Source organism: Sesamum indicum, unplaced genomic scaffold, assembly GCF_000512975.1.
Source record: "Sesamum indicum cultivar Zhongzhi No. 13 unplaced genomic scaffold, S_indicum_v1.0 scaffold00128, whole genome shotgun sequence".
In the NCBI taxonomy this organism is placed as follows: domain Eukaryota; kingdom Viridiplantae; phylum Streptophyta; class Magnoliopsida; order Lamiales; family Pedaliaceae; genus Sesamum; species Sesamum indicum.
In genome coordinates, this window is record NW_011628055.1 from 465,605 (window position 1) to 482,843 (window position 17,239).

General features: G+C 35.8%; 3 protein-coding genes across 7 annotated transcripts in view; 1 reads left to right on the forward strand and 2 right to left on the reverse strand.

Annotated features, from left to right (window-relative positions):
• The first annotated feature begins 2,423 nt into the window (after positions 1-2,423).
• Positions 2,424-9,695, forward strand: LOC105179258 (probable transcriptional regulator SLK2). Of its 3 annotated transcripts, XM_020691263.1 has the most exons (11): positions 2,471-2,556; positions 3,193-3,484; positions 3,576-4,321; positions 4,511-4,642; positions 4,846-4,894; positions 5,981-6,195; positions 6,287-6,355; positions 7,217-7,317; positions 8,079-8,172; positions 8,254-8,323; positions 8,562-9,695. In XM_020691263.1, exons 3-11 carry the CDS (start codon positions 3,719-3,721, stop codon positions 9,455-9,457), a joined length of 2,229 nt encoding a protein of 742 aa, XP_020546922.1. In that variant the 5' UTR covers positions 2,471-2,556; positions 3,193-3,484; positions 3,576-3,718; the 3' UTR covers positions 9,458-9,695. The 3 variants fall into 3 exon arrangements, with proteins under 3 accessions (XP_011101175.1, XP_020546922.1, XP_011101174.1); XM_011102873.2 differs by having other exon boundaries at positions 2,424-2,550; positions 3,193-4,321; XM_011102872.2 differs by having other exon boundaries at positions 3,193-4,321.
• A 413-nt stretch (positions 9,696-10,108) lies between these two features.
• Positions 10,109-15,534, reverse strand: LOC105179259 (E3 ubiquitin ligase BIG BROTHER-like). Of its 3 annotated transcripts, none has more exons than XM_011102874.2 (8): positions 15,117-15,534; positions 13,669-13,857; positions 13,362-13,587; positions 12,670-12,707; positions 12,539-12,595; positions 12,290-12,420; positions 10,788-10,896; positions 10,109-10,506 (listed from the first exon to the last, which is right to left on the reverse strand). In XM_011102874.2, exons 2-8 carry the CDS (start codon positions 13,807-13,809, stop codon positions 10,279-10,281), a joined length of 930 nt encoding a protein of 309 aa, XP_011101176.1. In that variant the 5' UTR covers positions 13,810-13,857; positions 15,117-15,534; the 3' UTR covers positions 10,109-10,278. The 3 variants fall into 3 exon arrangements, with proteins under 3 accessions (XP_011101176.1, XP_020546923.1, XP_011101177.1); XM_020691264.1 differs by lacking the exon at positions 15,117-15,534 and adding an exon at positions 14,270-14,371; XM_011102875.2 differs by having other exon boundaries at positions 10,313-10,489; positions 15,117-15,530.
• Positions 15,535-16,505: 971 nt separating this feature from the next.
• LOC105179260 (DNA-directed RNA polymerases II, IV and V subunit 6A-like) overlaps positions 16,506-17,239 on the reverse strand; it is a gene marked incomplete in the record, with an annotated part of 3,398 nt that continues 2,664 nt past the window's right edge. The window contains 1 exon segment of the mRNA XM_011102876.2: positions 16,506-17,239.

Sequence of the window (17,239 nt, forward strand, 5' to 3'; positions counted from 1 at the left end):
ATGAAAACAATAATTATATAATTATATTAATATTTTGATAATTTTGAGTAGATAAATAATTTATCAATTCGACTAATATATTAATATAATAATTCATATATGAAACAGATATCCAAACGCTCAGTGATACTCGATTTCATAATCTCAAATTTGGTCATGATTACCTTATGCATGCCTAAGTTTGCTATTTCATGATTGGCACCAAATAGGGTTATTAAATTGATTGACAAATTATCAAATTTGTACATTAAGTAAGAAAAAAATTCAAATTCAACATATAGGTTTACTATATTGTTAATTTGGAGAATACCCCTATATCTATAACCACTCAAGTATGGATTTTAATAAGATATTTTTTTTTCATAAATTACAAGAAAAGATCACAAATAAATTACTTATATTAAAATACCTCTAAAATATTGCAAAGTTATAATTTTTCTCCCGACAAAAATATGTATGCCAAAAAAATATTTTCTGGGCCAGCCTCGGAACCCCGATTTTGTGACTTCCGCCACTTTAGCACCAAATCATATTCACAATAAATAAATGTACGTGTGTCAGATTCTATGCTCTTACAATTAATTATCCCCATCTAATATCTACTAGCAAAAATAATGAAGATTGCACGTAAATTTTTTCCAAACACGGTCTTAATTTTTGGAATTGGGTATAGAATATTTTTGTAATATTAAAAGTTATTTTGAGAGTTTTATTTATTTTTGCTTAAAAGCCAGCTAAATGATAATATCATAAATCGAGGAGTCAAATCATCAAAAAAGAAAAAAATAAAAAATAAAAAGAACTCCCATGAAGAGGCTTAAGGAGGACTGTCACGTAGATTCTCTCTCTCATAATTAATTTAAAAAATAGTATAATATTATTGAAATACGATCTTAATTTCTAAAAATGGATGTACAATACTAAAAACCGAAGGTACATACTAAAGAAGCACATTTTTGAATGAAGTATTATTTTGTGAAAAATAATTTAAAATATAAAAAAAAGAAAGCAATTCGAACATTCCATTGCACCGACACTCTCATCTCACCACCGACAGTGGTGGAATAACACATTAGAATCACTTTAAGACCTTTTCCTTGACAATCGAAAGCACGACTTTTATGTCTCAGTTGATATTGTACCTCTTCATTCGACCCCAAAACCACCCCTTTTTGTTCTTAGTTTTTGGACTAAATAATAATGTCTTTATTGTCAGTAAATTACAAACACATCTCTGAAATATGATATAATTATTAATACTTCTCATTATTTTTAAAATTATCAATACTCATATGATTTTAACTATCATTTAACAACTAATTGAATCGGTTAGTCTTCTTCGAATTTTCATTTATTTTTTGTGTTGAGCCGATCAAAAAACTTTTGTGGACAATAATTATCATCTTACATATTTTTTGATTTTTTTAAATTTTATTCGGACTAAGTGGATAATTTTTTATAATTTTTAAATTTTTTTCATCCATCGTGTCTAATTTTTTTTTTAAAAATACAATAAGGACAATATTGATAATTCTAAACGTCCACCCAAAAATTACATAGTTTCATCAATTATTATAAAAATATTTATAATTTCTTATATAATAAATAAAAATTATAATTATATCAAATCTTAAAAGAATTTATAATAATAAAAAATTGGATCCAATTAAGACTTTATAACCCGTCCAAACAGCCCGAGCCTGAGCTCGGGTCCAACCCAGATCCATTTACTTCTCTAGGAGTTCAAAATACTGTAAAGAAAATGGAAAAATGGGCCTCCACTAAGAATGTAGCCCGAACTTATTGGTCCGGGCCCCCATGGATTAGGCCCACTTAAGTTGGGCATATGAGTTGCACCCTTGTGGGCCCAAAAGAGCCATTAAATCAGCAGTCATGTCTTTGGTGGGTTGGATCTAAACCCCATTAGGAGATTAATTAGGCTTAGGCCCACTTTTTTGGGTTTAAATCCTTCTAGTTCAACATTTTTTTAAAATAAAGAAATAATAATTTATATTATTTACAACGAACTTTTTTAAAATTTATTGTAATAATAAAAATATTATTTTTATTTAGAAAATACAAATACATTCTTTTGAATAAATGAATATATAATAAATACCTCATACGATGAAACGTCGTGTACGAATATTTGTTAGAAGATAATTAATTTAAAAAATATATAATTATAACAAAAGAAACATATTATTGTTAGATAACATTCTAATCCCAATTAATTACAACCTCTTCCCATCAAAACCTACTGGTTTAACCCGATACCCAATAGTCTCTCGCCACGTTTACGGCAATCCACGACGTCGTTAAAGTTCACCTGCAAGATTTTCCACCGACTCTACAATCCAATTAATCGTTGCCACGTGTCTATACCATCACCGTCTGTAACCGGTGAGCCAAATTCCTCAACCGGCTACAGCCGATCACTTCCCCCCCCTTCGGCTTCCCGCTAGCTATATGAACACCGATCAGGTACTGGGCATCCTCTCCTTTTCGACTCTGTCAAATTCTTTGCGGTTTACTCTTCTCCATCTCCGGGTTAGCGTATGTTAATCTCTTTGGTTTTTCGTTCATTCAGCTTAATTATCTGTAGTTGGAAGTAAAATTTTGTGGGTTGCTGTTTCTAGAGAAATTTTCAAGTACACAGTTCTACTTTTTGTTGCCCCTCGGTGGTGGTGCTAATTGTACGGTTTCGATCTTTGGTTATGGTGTTTGGGGTTTAAGATGAAGTTGATTAGAGCGTAATTAAGAATTTTAGCTGCGGATTACCCTTAAGCGAGGGAATTTATGTAATTGAAGTGAGTTTATTACGATCGTTTTTGGGACTTGTTTTGTTTTTTAGTTTGATGTTTGTAGGCTGCGACTTGGGGGTTTCATTTGGACTTTGGATAGTGGTGTGCATTAGTTGATTGTTTGATTATTTGTATCTTTTCTTGCTTCTAGCTCTCCTAATGGCTAAAGATGTGTGTTTTATTGAATTTGAGTTGAATCCTAGTGGTTGCGAATTAGGGTTTTGATAATTAGGGATATTTTGTTGGATTTCTAAGTGATTTTTTCCGTCTTATTAACTCTTTGTAATTTTTAACTTGCTGTTGGGGTTTTTACTGGCGTGCCATACATGGTAGTTTATTTGCTCTGTTTTGTTAATTGCTGATATTTTTCTTTTATTGTGCTTGGCAGTGGAGTGGACTACTGGGTTAGGCAAGCAGGTGATGGTGAAAAAATTAGCTGTATGTGATGATTAGGACATGCGGCACTCAGATCAAAGGCATACAGATGACATTGAGTTTCTGAGTTTAGCTGGCATAATTCTTGTCTTCTTTAAGTTAGCCTGATAGTTGAGTACAAGGCACTGGATAGCCAATTGGACTCCAGCCGCCTGCCCTGAATGCTACCTTCACGAGTTGCTGGAGGCATGACACAATCATCTTCGAGTTCAGGAATATTTTTCCAAGGAGATGGGCAATCCCAGGTTGCAGGAAATTCTCAATTGAGTTCAAATTTTGGGAACTCATCAAATTCATTACCTGGACATGCACGTTCTGACATTGGTCCAGTTTCAGGGGATGTCAGCAACACAGTGTTAAACAGTGTGGCAAGCTCGGGACCAAGTGTTGGGGCAAGTTCTTTGGTAACTGATGCCAACTCAGGACTTTCAGGAGGTCCCCATCTTCAGAGAAGTGCTAGTATTAATACAGAATCTTATATGCGCTTGCCTGCATCGCCCATGTCATTCTCATCTAATAATATTAGCATTTCTGGCTCTTCTGTCATGGATGGATCATCTGTAGTGCAGCAAAGCTCCAATCAGGACCCAGTTTCACAAAAAGGCCAGCAAAATCAGCAGCATCAGGGAGCTTCTAGTGCCACATCTTTGCCTCGAATGGCGCAGGTCCAACTCCCTGGTGGTCCAAGGGTTCCCAATTCTTTCATCCAGGACCCAACTAGTATGTCTCAGCTACAAAAGAGACCCCGATTGGATGTCAAGCAGGAAGATATTGTACAACAGCAGGTTTTGCAACAGCTACTGCAGAGACAAGATTCCATGCACTTACAGAATTCTAATCCTCAGTTGCAAGCCCTGATCCAGCAACAGAGACTAAGACAGCAAGAGCAACAGCTTCTACAGGCTATGTCGCCAATTCAGCAAGTTCAGTTATTACAGCAACAGCAGCAGCAGCAGTTGCAGTTAAGACAACAGCTACAACTACAGGGAATGCCACCTGCAGGCATAAAGCGACCTTGTGATGGTGGTGTATGCTCACGTCGATTGATGCAATACTTGTTTCACCAGAGACAACGGCCTGCTGTAAGTAATTTAATTAATTTGCATGTGAGTAACCCCTCTCCCCCATCCGTTCTCTCTCCAAATGGATCATACAGCTCATATTTGGTTCATAGAAGCATTTTTCTTTCCTTCTATTTCCCTAGTTCTTAACTTGTGTCTAAACTTCTTCAAGTACCCTGTCATGATGGATCATGTACTTGGTCCTGTTAGGAAAATACTATTGCCTATTGGAGAAAATTTGTGGCCGAGTATTACTCTCCACGCGCGAAGACGAGGTGGTGTCTATCCATGTATGATAATGTTGGACATCATTCACTTGGTGTCTTCCCACAGGCAGCAATGGTAATTGTCGTGTTATTTTGTTGAATACTTAAAGGTCTACTTGATTATTTGGCTTGTAAAGAAGCACTTGGTTAATTGTGCTCGATACTTTTCCATGAACACACATTTTGTTTCTATTAAATTAATTGTTTTTGGCCTATTCCTGCTCCCTTAGGTTGGAGACTTCAAGAGGATGAGTGTAATTGGTTTGTCTTGTTCTGCAGGATGCATGGCAATGTGACATTTGTGGATCAAAGTCTGGAAGGGGATTTGGTGCGTTTCTCACAAACCTAAAATTCTGCCTAAATTAATATTGCTTTTCAATTAATATTCAGTGGTCTCTATAAAAGAAATTCTGTGGTATTTGGTGACCTTGTAAGCATGATTTTTGTGGAAGCCTTTCAGATGCAATCTTGTGAATACATGCCTGCTGAATGGGTGACTTTTTGTTTTCCGATTGAGTTGAATAGTAAATCTTATTAATGCTTATCAATATGTGACATCCACAATTCCTCTTCTATGGTTGTATTTCTAACAAGGGGACATTTATGATCACCACTCATGGTCTAGGGTATTCTGAAGAGTAATTTTTCTCTCTTTGAAGAATATGTAGAATCCTAGAGATTGACCATTAGTTTCTTTGGTATAATTTGCTTGGGGAATTCTATAAAATCTCTGGTTGAGTTACTATGTTTGGGCTTGATTTTACTATATTTCTGTTTCCCTTTCAATGTTGTGACAAAGCAAAATCTGTATAAGTAGAAGTTTCTTTATTTGTTCCTTATGTTTGTCAACATATATTCGCCTGCTCGTGTATTTTTTTCTTTGCCAGTTATTAATTGTATTTTTTTTATTATATTGGGGGGCAGGGGTGCAGACTCTCAGAATTCTTCTTTTCATATTTTATTGTACTGACATTTACACTAGTTATGCAGCATGTTCTCATACAAGGGTTGGCTCTGAAAATGCCCTTGCCTTTGGCTATCCAATATTCTTGAATGGAGAGTATGAACCAATCAAAAGTAGATGAGTAAAATAAGCTTTCACTTGAATTTGTTATTGGTGTGTGATATTGTGCCTGCATTTTCCTTTTTGAAATGAGCTAATTTTAGATGAGTTTTAGATGTTCTGAAGTCTGAAGACATATTGCTCGAGCAATGTGTTCTTTGCCAGTTATCTTTTTAAATCCATCTGAACTCGAGCCTTCTTTGGGGAAATTCAGAATAGTTTGTGATTAACTAACTTTGCAATTGACGTCAATCCTAATTTTTTTATAATTTGTCTGTTTTTCATCCCTCAGAATAACACTTGCATCTACTTGTCTGCTCTGAAATTTTACCTTTTTGTCGATTTTGACAGAGGCAACTTTTGAAGTACTTCCTAGACTTAATGAAATCAAATTTGGCAGTGGGGTAATAGACGAGCTTCTTTTTCTGGACTTGCCTCGTGAATATAGATTCCCTTCAGGAATGATGATGCTCGAGTATGCTAAGGCAGTCCAAGAAAGTGTGTATGAGCAACTTCGTGTCGTGCGTGAGGGTCACCTTCGCATCTTTTTCACCCCTGAGTTAAAGGTAAACTGCGAATACTAGTTCACATGAATGAACTGATGCTTATACTTATTTATATTGGTGTTTTGACACTTGCATCTCTATACTTCTTCAGATATTGTCTTGGGAATTTTGTGCTCGGCGTCATGAAGAACTTCTTCCTCGTAGATTGGTTGCACCACAGGTAGAGGCCTCTTCACTGGATGGGTTGAGCTCTTAAATCAATTTTTTCCGCCAATATAAGAAATCTATGATTTTAATGATGCTGTACTATTCTAATCTGCATTTAAATTTAGTTCTCTGATAGTCTGAATGGCTCTGATATTCTAACTGATCACCATTGTGCATCCTTTTTTCACCCGGGGTTTTTGCTTGAATTTGAATAATCTACAATATTTATGTGTTCATCTCCTTGTGCAGTCATAATCTCTATGTTCTACTCAACCCTGCAGTTGTGGAAATTAATTCCCTCGTGCTAGCCTATATTTAGGGGTGTGTGTTGGGTAATACGGTAGTGAAACGATCTGAATTTCTCGGTTTGGTTCGTTAAATTACCAAAAGAATTTGGTTCAGTAGGATTGGAAACTGAAATGTCAAATTAAAAGAAAAATTCCAGTAATGTCAAAATTCCAAATTTATCTGATAAAAAACATGTATAGGTAAAAACTTGTGAAGACAAATAAATCATTTACGATTCCAACACGTGGAATCAAATCCTAAATATCAACAATTCCGATACATAAATCATCTACTTATAAATCTTTTACATCATTACAATTTATGCCCAAAATATCCGAAATCAAATCCAACATATTACATATGATAAATGAACTACCAAAAAATTTGTATGGATATATATACATATATATCTAAACAAATTTCATATTTGGTTTGGTACTACAGTTCACTGGAACAGAAAACAGAACTCTAAAAATTTAGTTATATGGTTAGAACAGAATGTAGGTGAACTTATAGAAAGACAAGTGCACATAAGTAAGCAGTTTGATTTGGGTTATGCAGCTAATAGTGCAGACCTTTGCTGCAGGTGAATCAATTACTGCAGGTTGCACAAAAATGTCAGAGCACAGTATCTGAAAGCGGAACAGATGGTGTTTCTCAGCCAGATTTACAGGCAAACAGTGTTATGTAAGTGAGATATTTTCTGGATGCACAATACGTTTGCTGTTGGTGCACCGAGGAATCATCACTTTAGCATCTATTTTGGTTGATCATACCAATTACAGAAGATATGAGGACAATTTGTAATTGATTATATGATTGGTGAAAAGGGATTAGAGGTGTAATATGTTATAATGTATGGAATGTTTGGCCAGACTCCAATTCTTCAAAGAATGCTCAGGAGCTTCCCTTTGAGGCCTCTAGCTGAGTCATTTACTTGCCTTTTTGCTATACAGAAGTTAAATATGCAAGTGAGTGGCACCTGCTGTAAGTATCCAGAGGGAAGACTTGGTATTGTTTTGTGATTTATTTGTTCCAGTGCCAACAATTTTTGAAATAATATTTGAGATGTAGAAATTGCCTGTGATAGATAATATTTAGCTGAGGCTTAAAATTCTAATACTTGCTTCTCCTTTGGCTTATTATTCCCTCTCTAGTTTATAGTGAGATGGCGTGCATGTTCTAGAGTGTGTGAAGCGTCTAGTTGATATTTCTGCTACATGATATGCTATGGTCGACCAACTTTTTGAACTTATGTGCGTGCGCGAAACTCTCCTGCTTGACCCCCCTTCCTTTCCAAAAAGAGGTGTATCATTCTGAAGTTGATAATTCAGAAGTTGGGTCCAGTTTACTTGATATGCTTATTTTTTATTTCTTGATATGCTGGTTTTACTCGAGGGACCTTTATTTAATGTACCATTCCATTAATTTGATGTCTTTCTATGCAGGGTTGTGACAGCTGGGCGTCAGCTTGCAAGGAGTTTGGAGTTGCAGTCCCTAAATGATCTTGGCTTTTCCAAAAGATACGTGCGATGTCTACAGGCATGTCGTCATCATGACAAACCTTTTAATGCTTACCATCTTGTTTTCATGTGGTTTACTGTGTTGGTCTTCTGTTAACAGATAGCTGACGTCGTTAATAGCATGAAAGACTTGATGGATTTCTGCAAAGAGCAAAAAAAAGGCCCTATTGGTAATTAGCTTGTACCCCCAGTGTTTTTGTTCCAAAGAATATGATTTCTATTGGTGAAGCATTTTGTGGATATTTGCATATTGGTTCTTTAAATACATTCCTCTATTATATATTGGTGGGGCCCATTCTGTTTATGTCATGAAAAATACAGTCCACCTATTTACATGTTTAACACACAATCATTTCTACAAGCCGTGTCATAATCATCAATGCAGTTTAATGATATTTCAATATGCAGAGGGCTTGAAAAACTTTCCTCGATATCCCACTGCACCTAAAGTTGAGATGCAAAAGTTGCAAGAAGTGGATCAGATTGGAGGTGTTCAGGGTCTGCCAACTGATCGCACCGCACTCAACAAGCTGATGGCAGTGCATCCAGGTCTCAATAGCCAAATGAACAATAACCAGCATGTGGGTGCCCGAGGAGCTTTGAGTGGCTCAGCACAGGCTGCTCTTGCATTGACTAACTATCAAAATTTGCTGATGAGACAGAATTCAATGAACTCAACCAATAACTCAAATCAACACGAGTCGGCTTCTCCTTTCAGTACTACCAGCCATGGCCTCACGACAGCCCCTCCAGGGTCTTCAGGTAATTTGTCAGGAACATTGCAGAATCCACCAGGCAGTGGCTTTTCTAGTTGTCAAATTCCACAACAGCAACAATTACATCTGCCCTCACCAAGCGGGAGTAGCATACTACAGCAGGGTCAATCTCTGCCAGTCCAAGGCAGTCGAGCAATAGAACAGCAAATGATCCAGCAATACCTGCACGACATGAGTAGAAAGAACAATGGCTCAACAGTTCCGCAGCAGGCCCTTTCTGCACAAAATCCCAGTGGCAACATATCAACAGGTGGGCTTGGCTTTAGGAACTCTCCAGCACCCACTGCAACTGGGCATGGGCAAGGAAATATTCATGGACAGCCACCTAGCAGAAGCAACAGTTTTAAAGGTGCTTCTTCAAATAGTGAGTCTTCAGCTCATATTGGCTTCGGCCAAAGATCATCAGATTTGCCACAAAGTCTTCATTTATCAGATGAGATGGTTCCAGATATTGCCAACGAGTTTATTGATAATGGGTTCTTTAACAGTGATCTCGATGACAACATGAACTTCAGTTGGAAGTCATGACTAACATAGTGTGTTCCATTGTAGTGTTATGACTGGAAAAACCTGAAGGTAGCATGTCTTTGTACAGTATGTTTCGCTTACCTTGTTTTGTTCTGTCATGAATTGTTGGGGTTCCTTGTGATGTTCACTAAGATAATTCATGTTTGTTTATTTAACTTGTGGGTTTTCCACAGCTAAAGCTTCCTGGAAGTGTAATCTAGTGACAAAATTCCAAATCATTTTGTATTTTTTGGTATTAGTACTGCTATTTCCTCCTGTGACTATATACACTATACTACAGGTGTTCCATGCGTCCCATTTCGAAGAATACAGTTTAGCTCTACACAGGTTTTAGATAATAGTTATAAAGATGAAAGTCTCCGTACATTAACAGTAATGTTTTGAGAGGGACAAAAATGTTAAGTAAAGATGAAAGCAAAGAGAGAATTCTTGTTCCTAACATCAAGTTTCCACTTATTCACCTCACAGGATGTCTACTCTTAATTTCCCAAATGAATGAACTATCCATAGTTCAACTTCTGATTTACCCCCAAAGTTATCAAATACTTTGGTTTTCATAAAGCTAATCCACTTATCAAACATAATCGCCTATATATGGGATAACATTCATGTGTTGAGAATGGACCAGACATATGTAGGTGACAAGGAAAATCAAGAATAAGGTTATTTATTCCCTTATGCGAAGAGAGAAATAGTTACATTCTAGAGGACCCATTGCAGAGACCAAACTGGATTTACAACAAACTCCAAACTGGAGAAGGTCCACGTCAAATATTTTAACAAAGAGTGTTATCTAGTTGCTATATGTAACATATTGCTTCTCACAATGAGAAAAGTCCAGAAACCACTTGTACGCGTGCGAGCAGATAATCAAGTTCTTTACAATAGAAGTTTTCAGCTTTGAAAACTCGACAAATGCAGATGTGAATTGGTGCTCTCGAAACCAGATGGGCTTGTAGCAAAAACGTCAGATGTCCTCTGAGATTTGATGTACTACTCGTCTTGCACCTCTTTTTGACAAATGGGACATTGCTGCGGGAAAGAATGAACTGAGCCAACAGAGACATTACACTAATATGAAGAAGACATGTTACACATTACTCTATGATAAAAAGTGTGCAGGTCCTGAGTTTCATTCTTGTCAGTTCTTTCTTCAGTACTGGTAATTTACCTTTTGATTACTTATGAGTTTCATCAAGTTTTCTAAGTGGCAAAAGAGGCATTTATTTCATAGCGAAGATTTAGCTAGTGCTACTCATTAGATTACTGGTGCTTATACAGCTAAATTAAGAGAGGAATCGAGAATCCTGGATAATAAGACAGAACTTGCCTTGTTGAGTTGTAGCCAAGGATTAATGCAGTGGGAATGATACTGATGCGCACAAGGCAGAGCAGTCAGCTTGGCTCCATGCTTATATTCGGCACAGCATATCACACACCTAAAAAATGGATATAAACAAGCAAAACTCATACACCTATTAGTTGATGGAAGATCAGTAGTCCATGATTTTAAATACCAGCAGCCCAGGTGGACTCTCAAACTCTAGCAAAAGGCAGAAGAAAAAGTAGAAAAGAAAACTGTTAACTAGCACAGTAAAAAAGATAGCATTTTCAAGTTCTTAAGTACTGCAGATATGCAGGTCTGCGGCCCCTTCTGAGGGTAAACAAAGCATTGTATAGTACAACTATGGTACAAATACAACTAAAGTTTGACCACTTCAAAGAACATTTAGAATAAGGTTGCACTGAGTAGTGGTCCAATGCAAATGCTAGAAATCAGTGTCAATGTGCATAAATGCTATCCCATAATAGCCAGGCTATATCATATTTCCGATTCTTAACGTACAAATCATTATTGCATCTTGCACATGCCAAAAATTCCCTCTTTCAAAGTAAGATGGTTGTTTCTCAGTCCTCCTGGTCAAATCCAATGCAACATCTCGCAATTTCATAATGCTTTAACAACTTACCTGATCATCAATATAGAGGAATTCGTGGATAAGATTTAGTTTATATACATGCATATACATAGTACAATGAAATAGCATCCGGGAGTTGCATATGTCAGCTATTTCTCTTTACATAGCAGCTGAAATTTGTGGTTCCAACTATGTAATATGTCACAGAAGTGCAGCAATCTTAAGGAACCTGGGTTATGTTTTATCATTGTAGAATGGTGTGGAAGAGTGAAAGATTGAACTTTCAAATCAGCCCGACACATTGGCTTCGAATCAGGCGCATTCAGAAACAAAACTTTCACGCTTGCAGCAACGAAGGAGAGCAGAAAAGCATCCGTACCAAGAAAGAACAAGAGCAAAGGTAATTTTCGCTTAAAAAAGGATGATTTAGGTTTTCTTGTGACAAAAGCAGTGTCCAAAAAAGAATAGTGGATCACCAGCTAGAAGATGACAGCGCATAGGTTCAATCTTCTGAAACAGTGGTTGAATTGGCAAGGCTGAGATGGAACACGGTCATTCGTCGGTGAGTGCTCTGGGACGTACTTGGAAGCAAATTCTTTAGTTAAAAGAGATTAACCAGGGGGCTATAATGACCGATCCTAGTATACCTATGACTAGATTCTAACTCTTGTTTCTATGGCTTCACTTAGATGATGTGAATGTGTGTAATTCATGTATACATTTCTTGTAATACTTCTATTGGTCGCTTTTGGATATATGCAATCCCCCACCCTACAGGGGAAAAAAGAAAAAGAAAGCACATGTACGCACACATACAATATAGTTTAACATATTTTGCCAGTATTGACAATGGGAGCAGTTTATCTAGCAACGAATTTACACCCACGCAGATCTTAGGGTGGAGAAGCCGTACTCTTCTTTTTCTTTTTTCTTTTTCTTTGAGAACAACCCAGATTTGTATTTGAATGTCGGTAATCTTGAGATGAGGTCTGCTGGAAGTCCTCTGCTTTCACTACCAACAGATTCTCCAAGTAATTGCAATTCCTAAAAATCAGAACAAATTTAAGGAGCACCATGATTGTCATTATTTATAATAGCGAACTAAGAATTTCAAGGTTGCAGATGAAGATTAAAATACAACAACACAAGTCAGACAACGAACCTCGTAAGTCATATTATCAGGATCAATTTCATCTTGCCTTATGTTTTGACTTTCACCCTGCATAGAGGAACATAACAAATGTAGACTATGACCCTTAACCTCATGATTTACAACACAGAGTAGGCAAGTACCCGGATAGGAGATTCTGTCGAAGCAGATCCTGTGTTTTCTGTAGATCAAATCAAATTGAAGTCACTTCTTCATATAAGAACTACACAGAATATCATACAGGTCAAAAAAACAAGAGAATGTGGAACTGAGTTAAATGTAAATCCAGTTATTTGTTAGCATATATCTTTTCATGTTAACAATTTCCACTTTGTTAACATTTTACTTGATCGTGGCGTCAAGAACAATGGCATAACGACATCAGGTATCAGTATAACTAATTAATCAGGAATTCTACTGAGTGTCTTATGCCACATTATATATTTTCTTTTTTACCTTCATTTAATTTTAGAACGGAGATAATTTTTATAAAGAGATTCTGTTTGCTAGTTGTTTTCGATACCAACATATGTAAACCATAAAAATTATGTTTCTTACAAGTTATCACACTTGAAATGACACAGCAATTACAAACTGAATAACAAGAAGGAATATTTGTACTAATCGACGGACTACAATATGGAACAATCAGACACTTATTTCAACCCCATACAATAAATCATTGTAGAAGAAAAAAACTCAAACATCAAAATTACATATTGGAGAAAAAAATATGATAGTAAATGGAAAATGAATTTCTTACAGTAGATTTCTTAATTTGAACAGAAACTTCTTATGAAATAAGATCAAACACTTGGAGAAGGAAATTATTTACCAGCTGCATCGTTGCCATGCTCATGAACATATAAACTGTTGAAGTCGTCACCTAACTCCAAAGCTCTTGCTAAGGCTTCATCCAGAGCCAGTTGGTGTTCAACACTTGAGCCATGTGATGACTCGTTGTCATGTGCCATAACTAAATTACTGTTGCTAGTTTCCCCATAGCCAGAGGTCATATGCATGTTCTGCTTATTCTTCTGGATATATTGAAAGGCACTTTCCTGTTATTTGACAAGAATACTATCAATGAGTTTCATAGAGAAAAGTGAGTAAAGAAAGTAGTGTTAGTAAATTCAGTTTACCTGCATGAGAAGAACTTCTTCAGGATTCAAATCACCAAATTCAGGGCAAATATCCTGAAGATGTTCAGCAATTTCAGCTGGTGTCATGCCAGTCAAATAATGGTTGTAGATCTGGTTATTCATCATTGGTGCTTCAGACATCACCAGATATCTTTTGAATCAATTCTTCACGTGCCCAAATCTATCTCTCTTTGGACATAAGTGGAGAGAAACAATAGATAAAAGTTATTACAAAAGCAATTTAAAAATTATCTCAAAAAATAAAAAAGAAAAACAAATCAGTTTCAGAAAGAAGATGCCAACAACATTAATCTTATAAATTGAAGCTCTTTCACCTAGTTATCCAGAGATTAATGTGAATGCAAGTAATATATCATATGAGGAAATGAATTTTGAAGGGAATGACAAATTGTTCTCTCTTTTCACAATTTAGGGGTTCACTAACCCCTTTTACAGTAAGAAGACTTCGGTAAGCAGATGCTTCAAGGACTCATAATAATGCAAAAAAAGAAAAGGACTCATGATAATCAAGCTAGAAGCATCTCTTACTCCTTTACACATGCAAATTAATCATGTTAAGGAGAAACGGTAATAGACCAACCTTGAGCACTAAACACCAAAGATTAATCATCCCCTAGGCAGAATGGTAAACGATGTAATTGTGTTGTTATCTATATTGCAAGTATGAGCAATCAACCTTATAAACAAAACTTTCTCATGCATCAATTTGTGCAACTTCTTATTGATTATGAAAGTCTTCTGTCAACATTAAATTAAGCAATAAGGTTAAAGATACAAACTCGGTGACTAATGGTGTCATACTAAAGAACATTTTCGCTTATACTCGAAAAATTTCATGGAAGAAATACAACAAATTGACCAAAGACTACATTTAAAGAAACAAGAAACATCTATGTAGACAACAAGCAGAGTCCCAGAAACTTTCTTCCCATGAAAAATTCAAATAAACTGGCTTTCCGCTGACTTTGACACTTCATAATCAGAATACATAAATCTAATCTGACAACAAAAAAATAAAAATAAAAATGTCATTATAGTGACTAAAATTCACAAATCATAACACCACACATAGACAATATCCAATCCCCTAAGCCATTAATTAACTCTATCCTAGAACAGAATTAAGTCCTTCCCATGTAAGATTGACTTGACAGCTCATAAACCAACACACATAATGGAGCAATCGTGAAACAGAAAAGAGAATTTGAAGGACTACATGCAGCAAAAAAAGAAAAAAAAAACCCAAGATCTTGCCCACATATTCTATAGATCAAAATAGATAAAACTATCATTCTTCTACATGGGCAACTAAGTAGCAATACAGACTACGTATTCACCAGAACTTGCACAAAACATCCAAGAAAAAAGGGTTCTTGAAATAAGACAGAATTGAAAATAATAGTAGAAAAATAATTCAGTTTTTTTACATTTGAGTGAAGTTGGTGAAATGGGATTCTTGATTTTCCCCTCCCCGCTCTTTCTTTATCGCTGCAAAGTCTCCTCTATGAACTCACTCAGTCTCTCACTCAAAAGGGTAAGCGAAAAAGAAAGGTACAAGGCAAAACCGAACAAGAAAACGACATTTTTATATGTGAGCAAGGGGAAACCAGGGTCCCACTTCACCTTTTCCTTTGGAAAAAAATATGTGGGTGATTGAACTAAACCAGCTTATGGCATCTAATCTTCTTGTTAGTAATAAAGAATTCTGACATATCTCAGTTGCATCTTCCTTTTTGCTCATTTTCTTAGTGCAAACATCATCTGTCATTGCAGAGGAACGAAAAATAGCAGCTGATACTTTAGCTGAGTACGGGGAATTGGTAAATTTCAGGTGATCTACATTATCTGTAACCTGGGTTTTGTCATAACTCTTACACATACATGATGAGCATTATATCAGATCGGACTAAGTTTGAAAATGACTCGAATGAATCAGACACGTTATTTTTAAAAATTAATCTAGATTATTATTAGGTTTAGAAATTTGTACTTAATTTAGTTATTAATCTAATTAAATTTAAATGAGTTCTAATTAAATCAAACCTGAATTGAATTCAAATTATTTGATAATTTTTAGTATATTTTTAAAATTTTGTACTAATTGAATTGTGCTGGAGCCAATCTTGAAAACTTATTGAGCAATTTTATTTTTTAAAATTGATTTATTAAATTTAACAATAATTTCAAACAAACTTTTATCCATTAATTTCAATCTAGTATTGAGTAATCCCATTTATTTTTCACTCCTAAATCAGCCAATATCACTGAGAATTTTTCAGAAATTGCAATTTTTTTTCTTGCAAAATATTAGGATTCCTTGTTATTAGCTCTTCCATAAAGGATCTTCCATAGCCTGTGAAGTGTGAAGTGTTTACTTAGCGTGTTTTCTTCCTCTCTCTCTGTTTTTTTTTTTTTTTCGTTGTCTGTTTTAATTTCTTTACTATTTTTAAAAGAAGTAATAATTACTTAACTAACAATAAATTCATTATCATTTACAAGAATAATAAATGTCTAGGGAATTGGTAAAACTTAATTTTTTTCTTCAATTTTAGAATTAGAGAGGTTTGCTTTATTTATTTATAGTTTAAAAATCTTGGCAGAATCAGAATGGCTTCAGATTATTATACAATTAAAAGTGGGAATCTCTTCATAATAGGAACTGAAATATATGTTAGGACAATACAAATAATGGATCATACACTTTTACTTGCCAACTAAGCATTTCAGTCACTAATTATTCTTTCCGTACCTCTACTCTTACATGATATTATGGGCCAATCTGCAAGGCGAAAAAACTCAGAAGTCAAACGAGAAAATTGTCAACCATCTTCCACATTCTTGATTGAGTGCAACATCCGAAACAATTAGAGCTTCTGAACACATAACTATAAACAATTTCCAGTATAGCGTGCACTTCAGACAACACTGCGCTAATTTATAGGAGCCAGATGATTTGAACGATTTCACCAGTTAGACACAAGCATCCCCTCCCGTGGGCCAAGAATTCATGTGACATCTCAGAAATGTAATTAACCCTTAGCCTATCGAGCTCCATTGATCTGACCTTAAGGGGTCCCACAACGCTCAACTCTTCGATTATCAGTCACCCTAAATAGGGGACCCCTTGTAATGTCGGGTAGTGGGATGGAGTCATCCTGTTGTCCCATATCGATGAGTGAAGGCCTTGGACCCGCAGTTCCAGGAGCCACGCAAGAATTTTCCACATCTCCATTAACCAAAACTGTAGTGCTTAGAAGTTATACACACCTTGCAAACAAATAACAGTGCAACACCAATGTTTACCTAAAGCAAAGCCCAGAAAATAAGTAGCTAGCACATACATTTGTCAAATTGTCAAGCCTGGATACCAGCTAATCTGAAATGGCAAGTGGAAGATGCATTATCACCAGGGAGTCAATAACAATGACTTCCAAAGCAAAAGCAAGATTCAACTACATCAGCATTCCTCTAGTTTAATATAACTACAAGTCTTGTACATGGTACTTCAATATTTCAATATAAATGCATTATCAAACACTTTACAAAACGA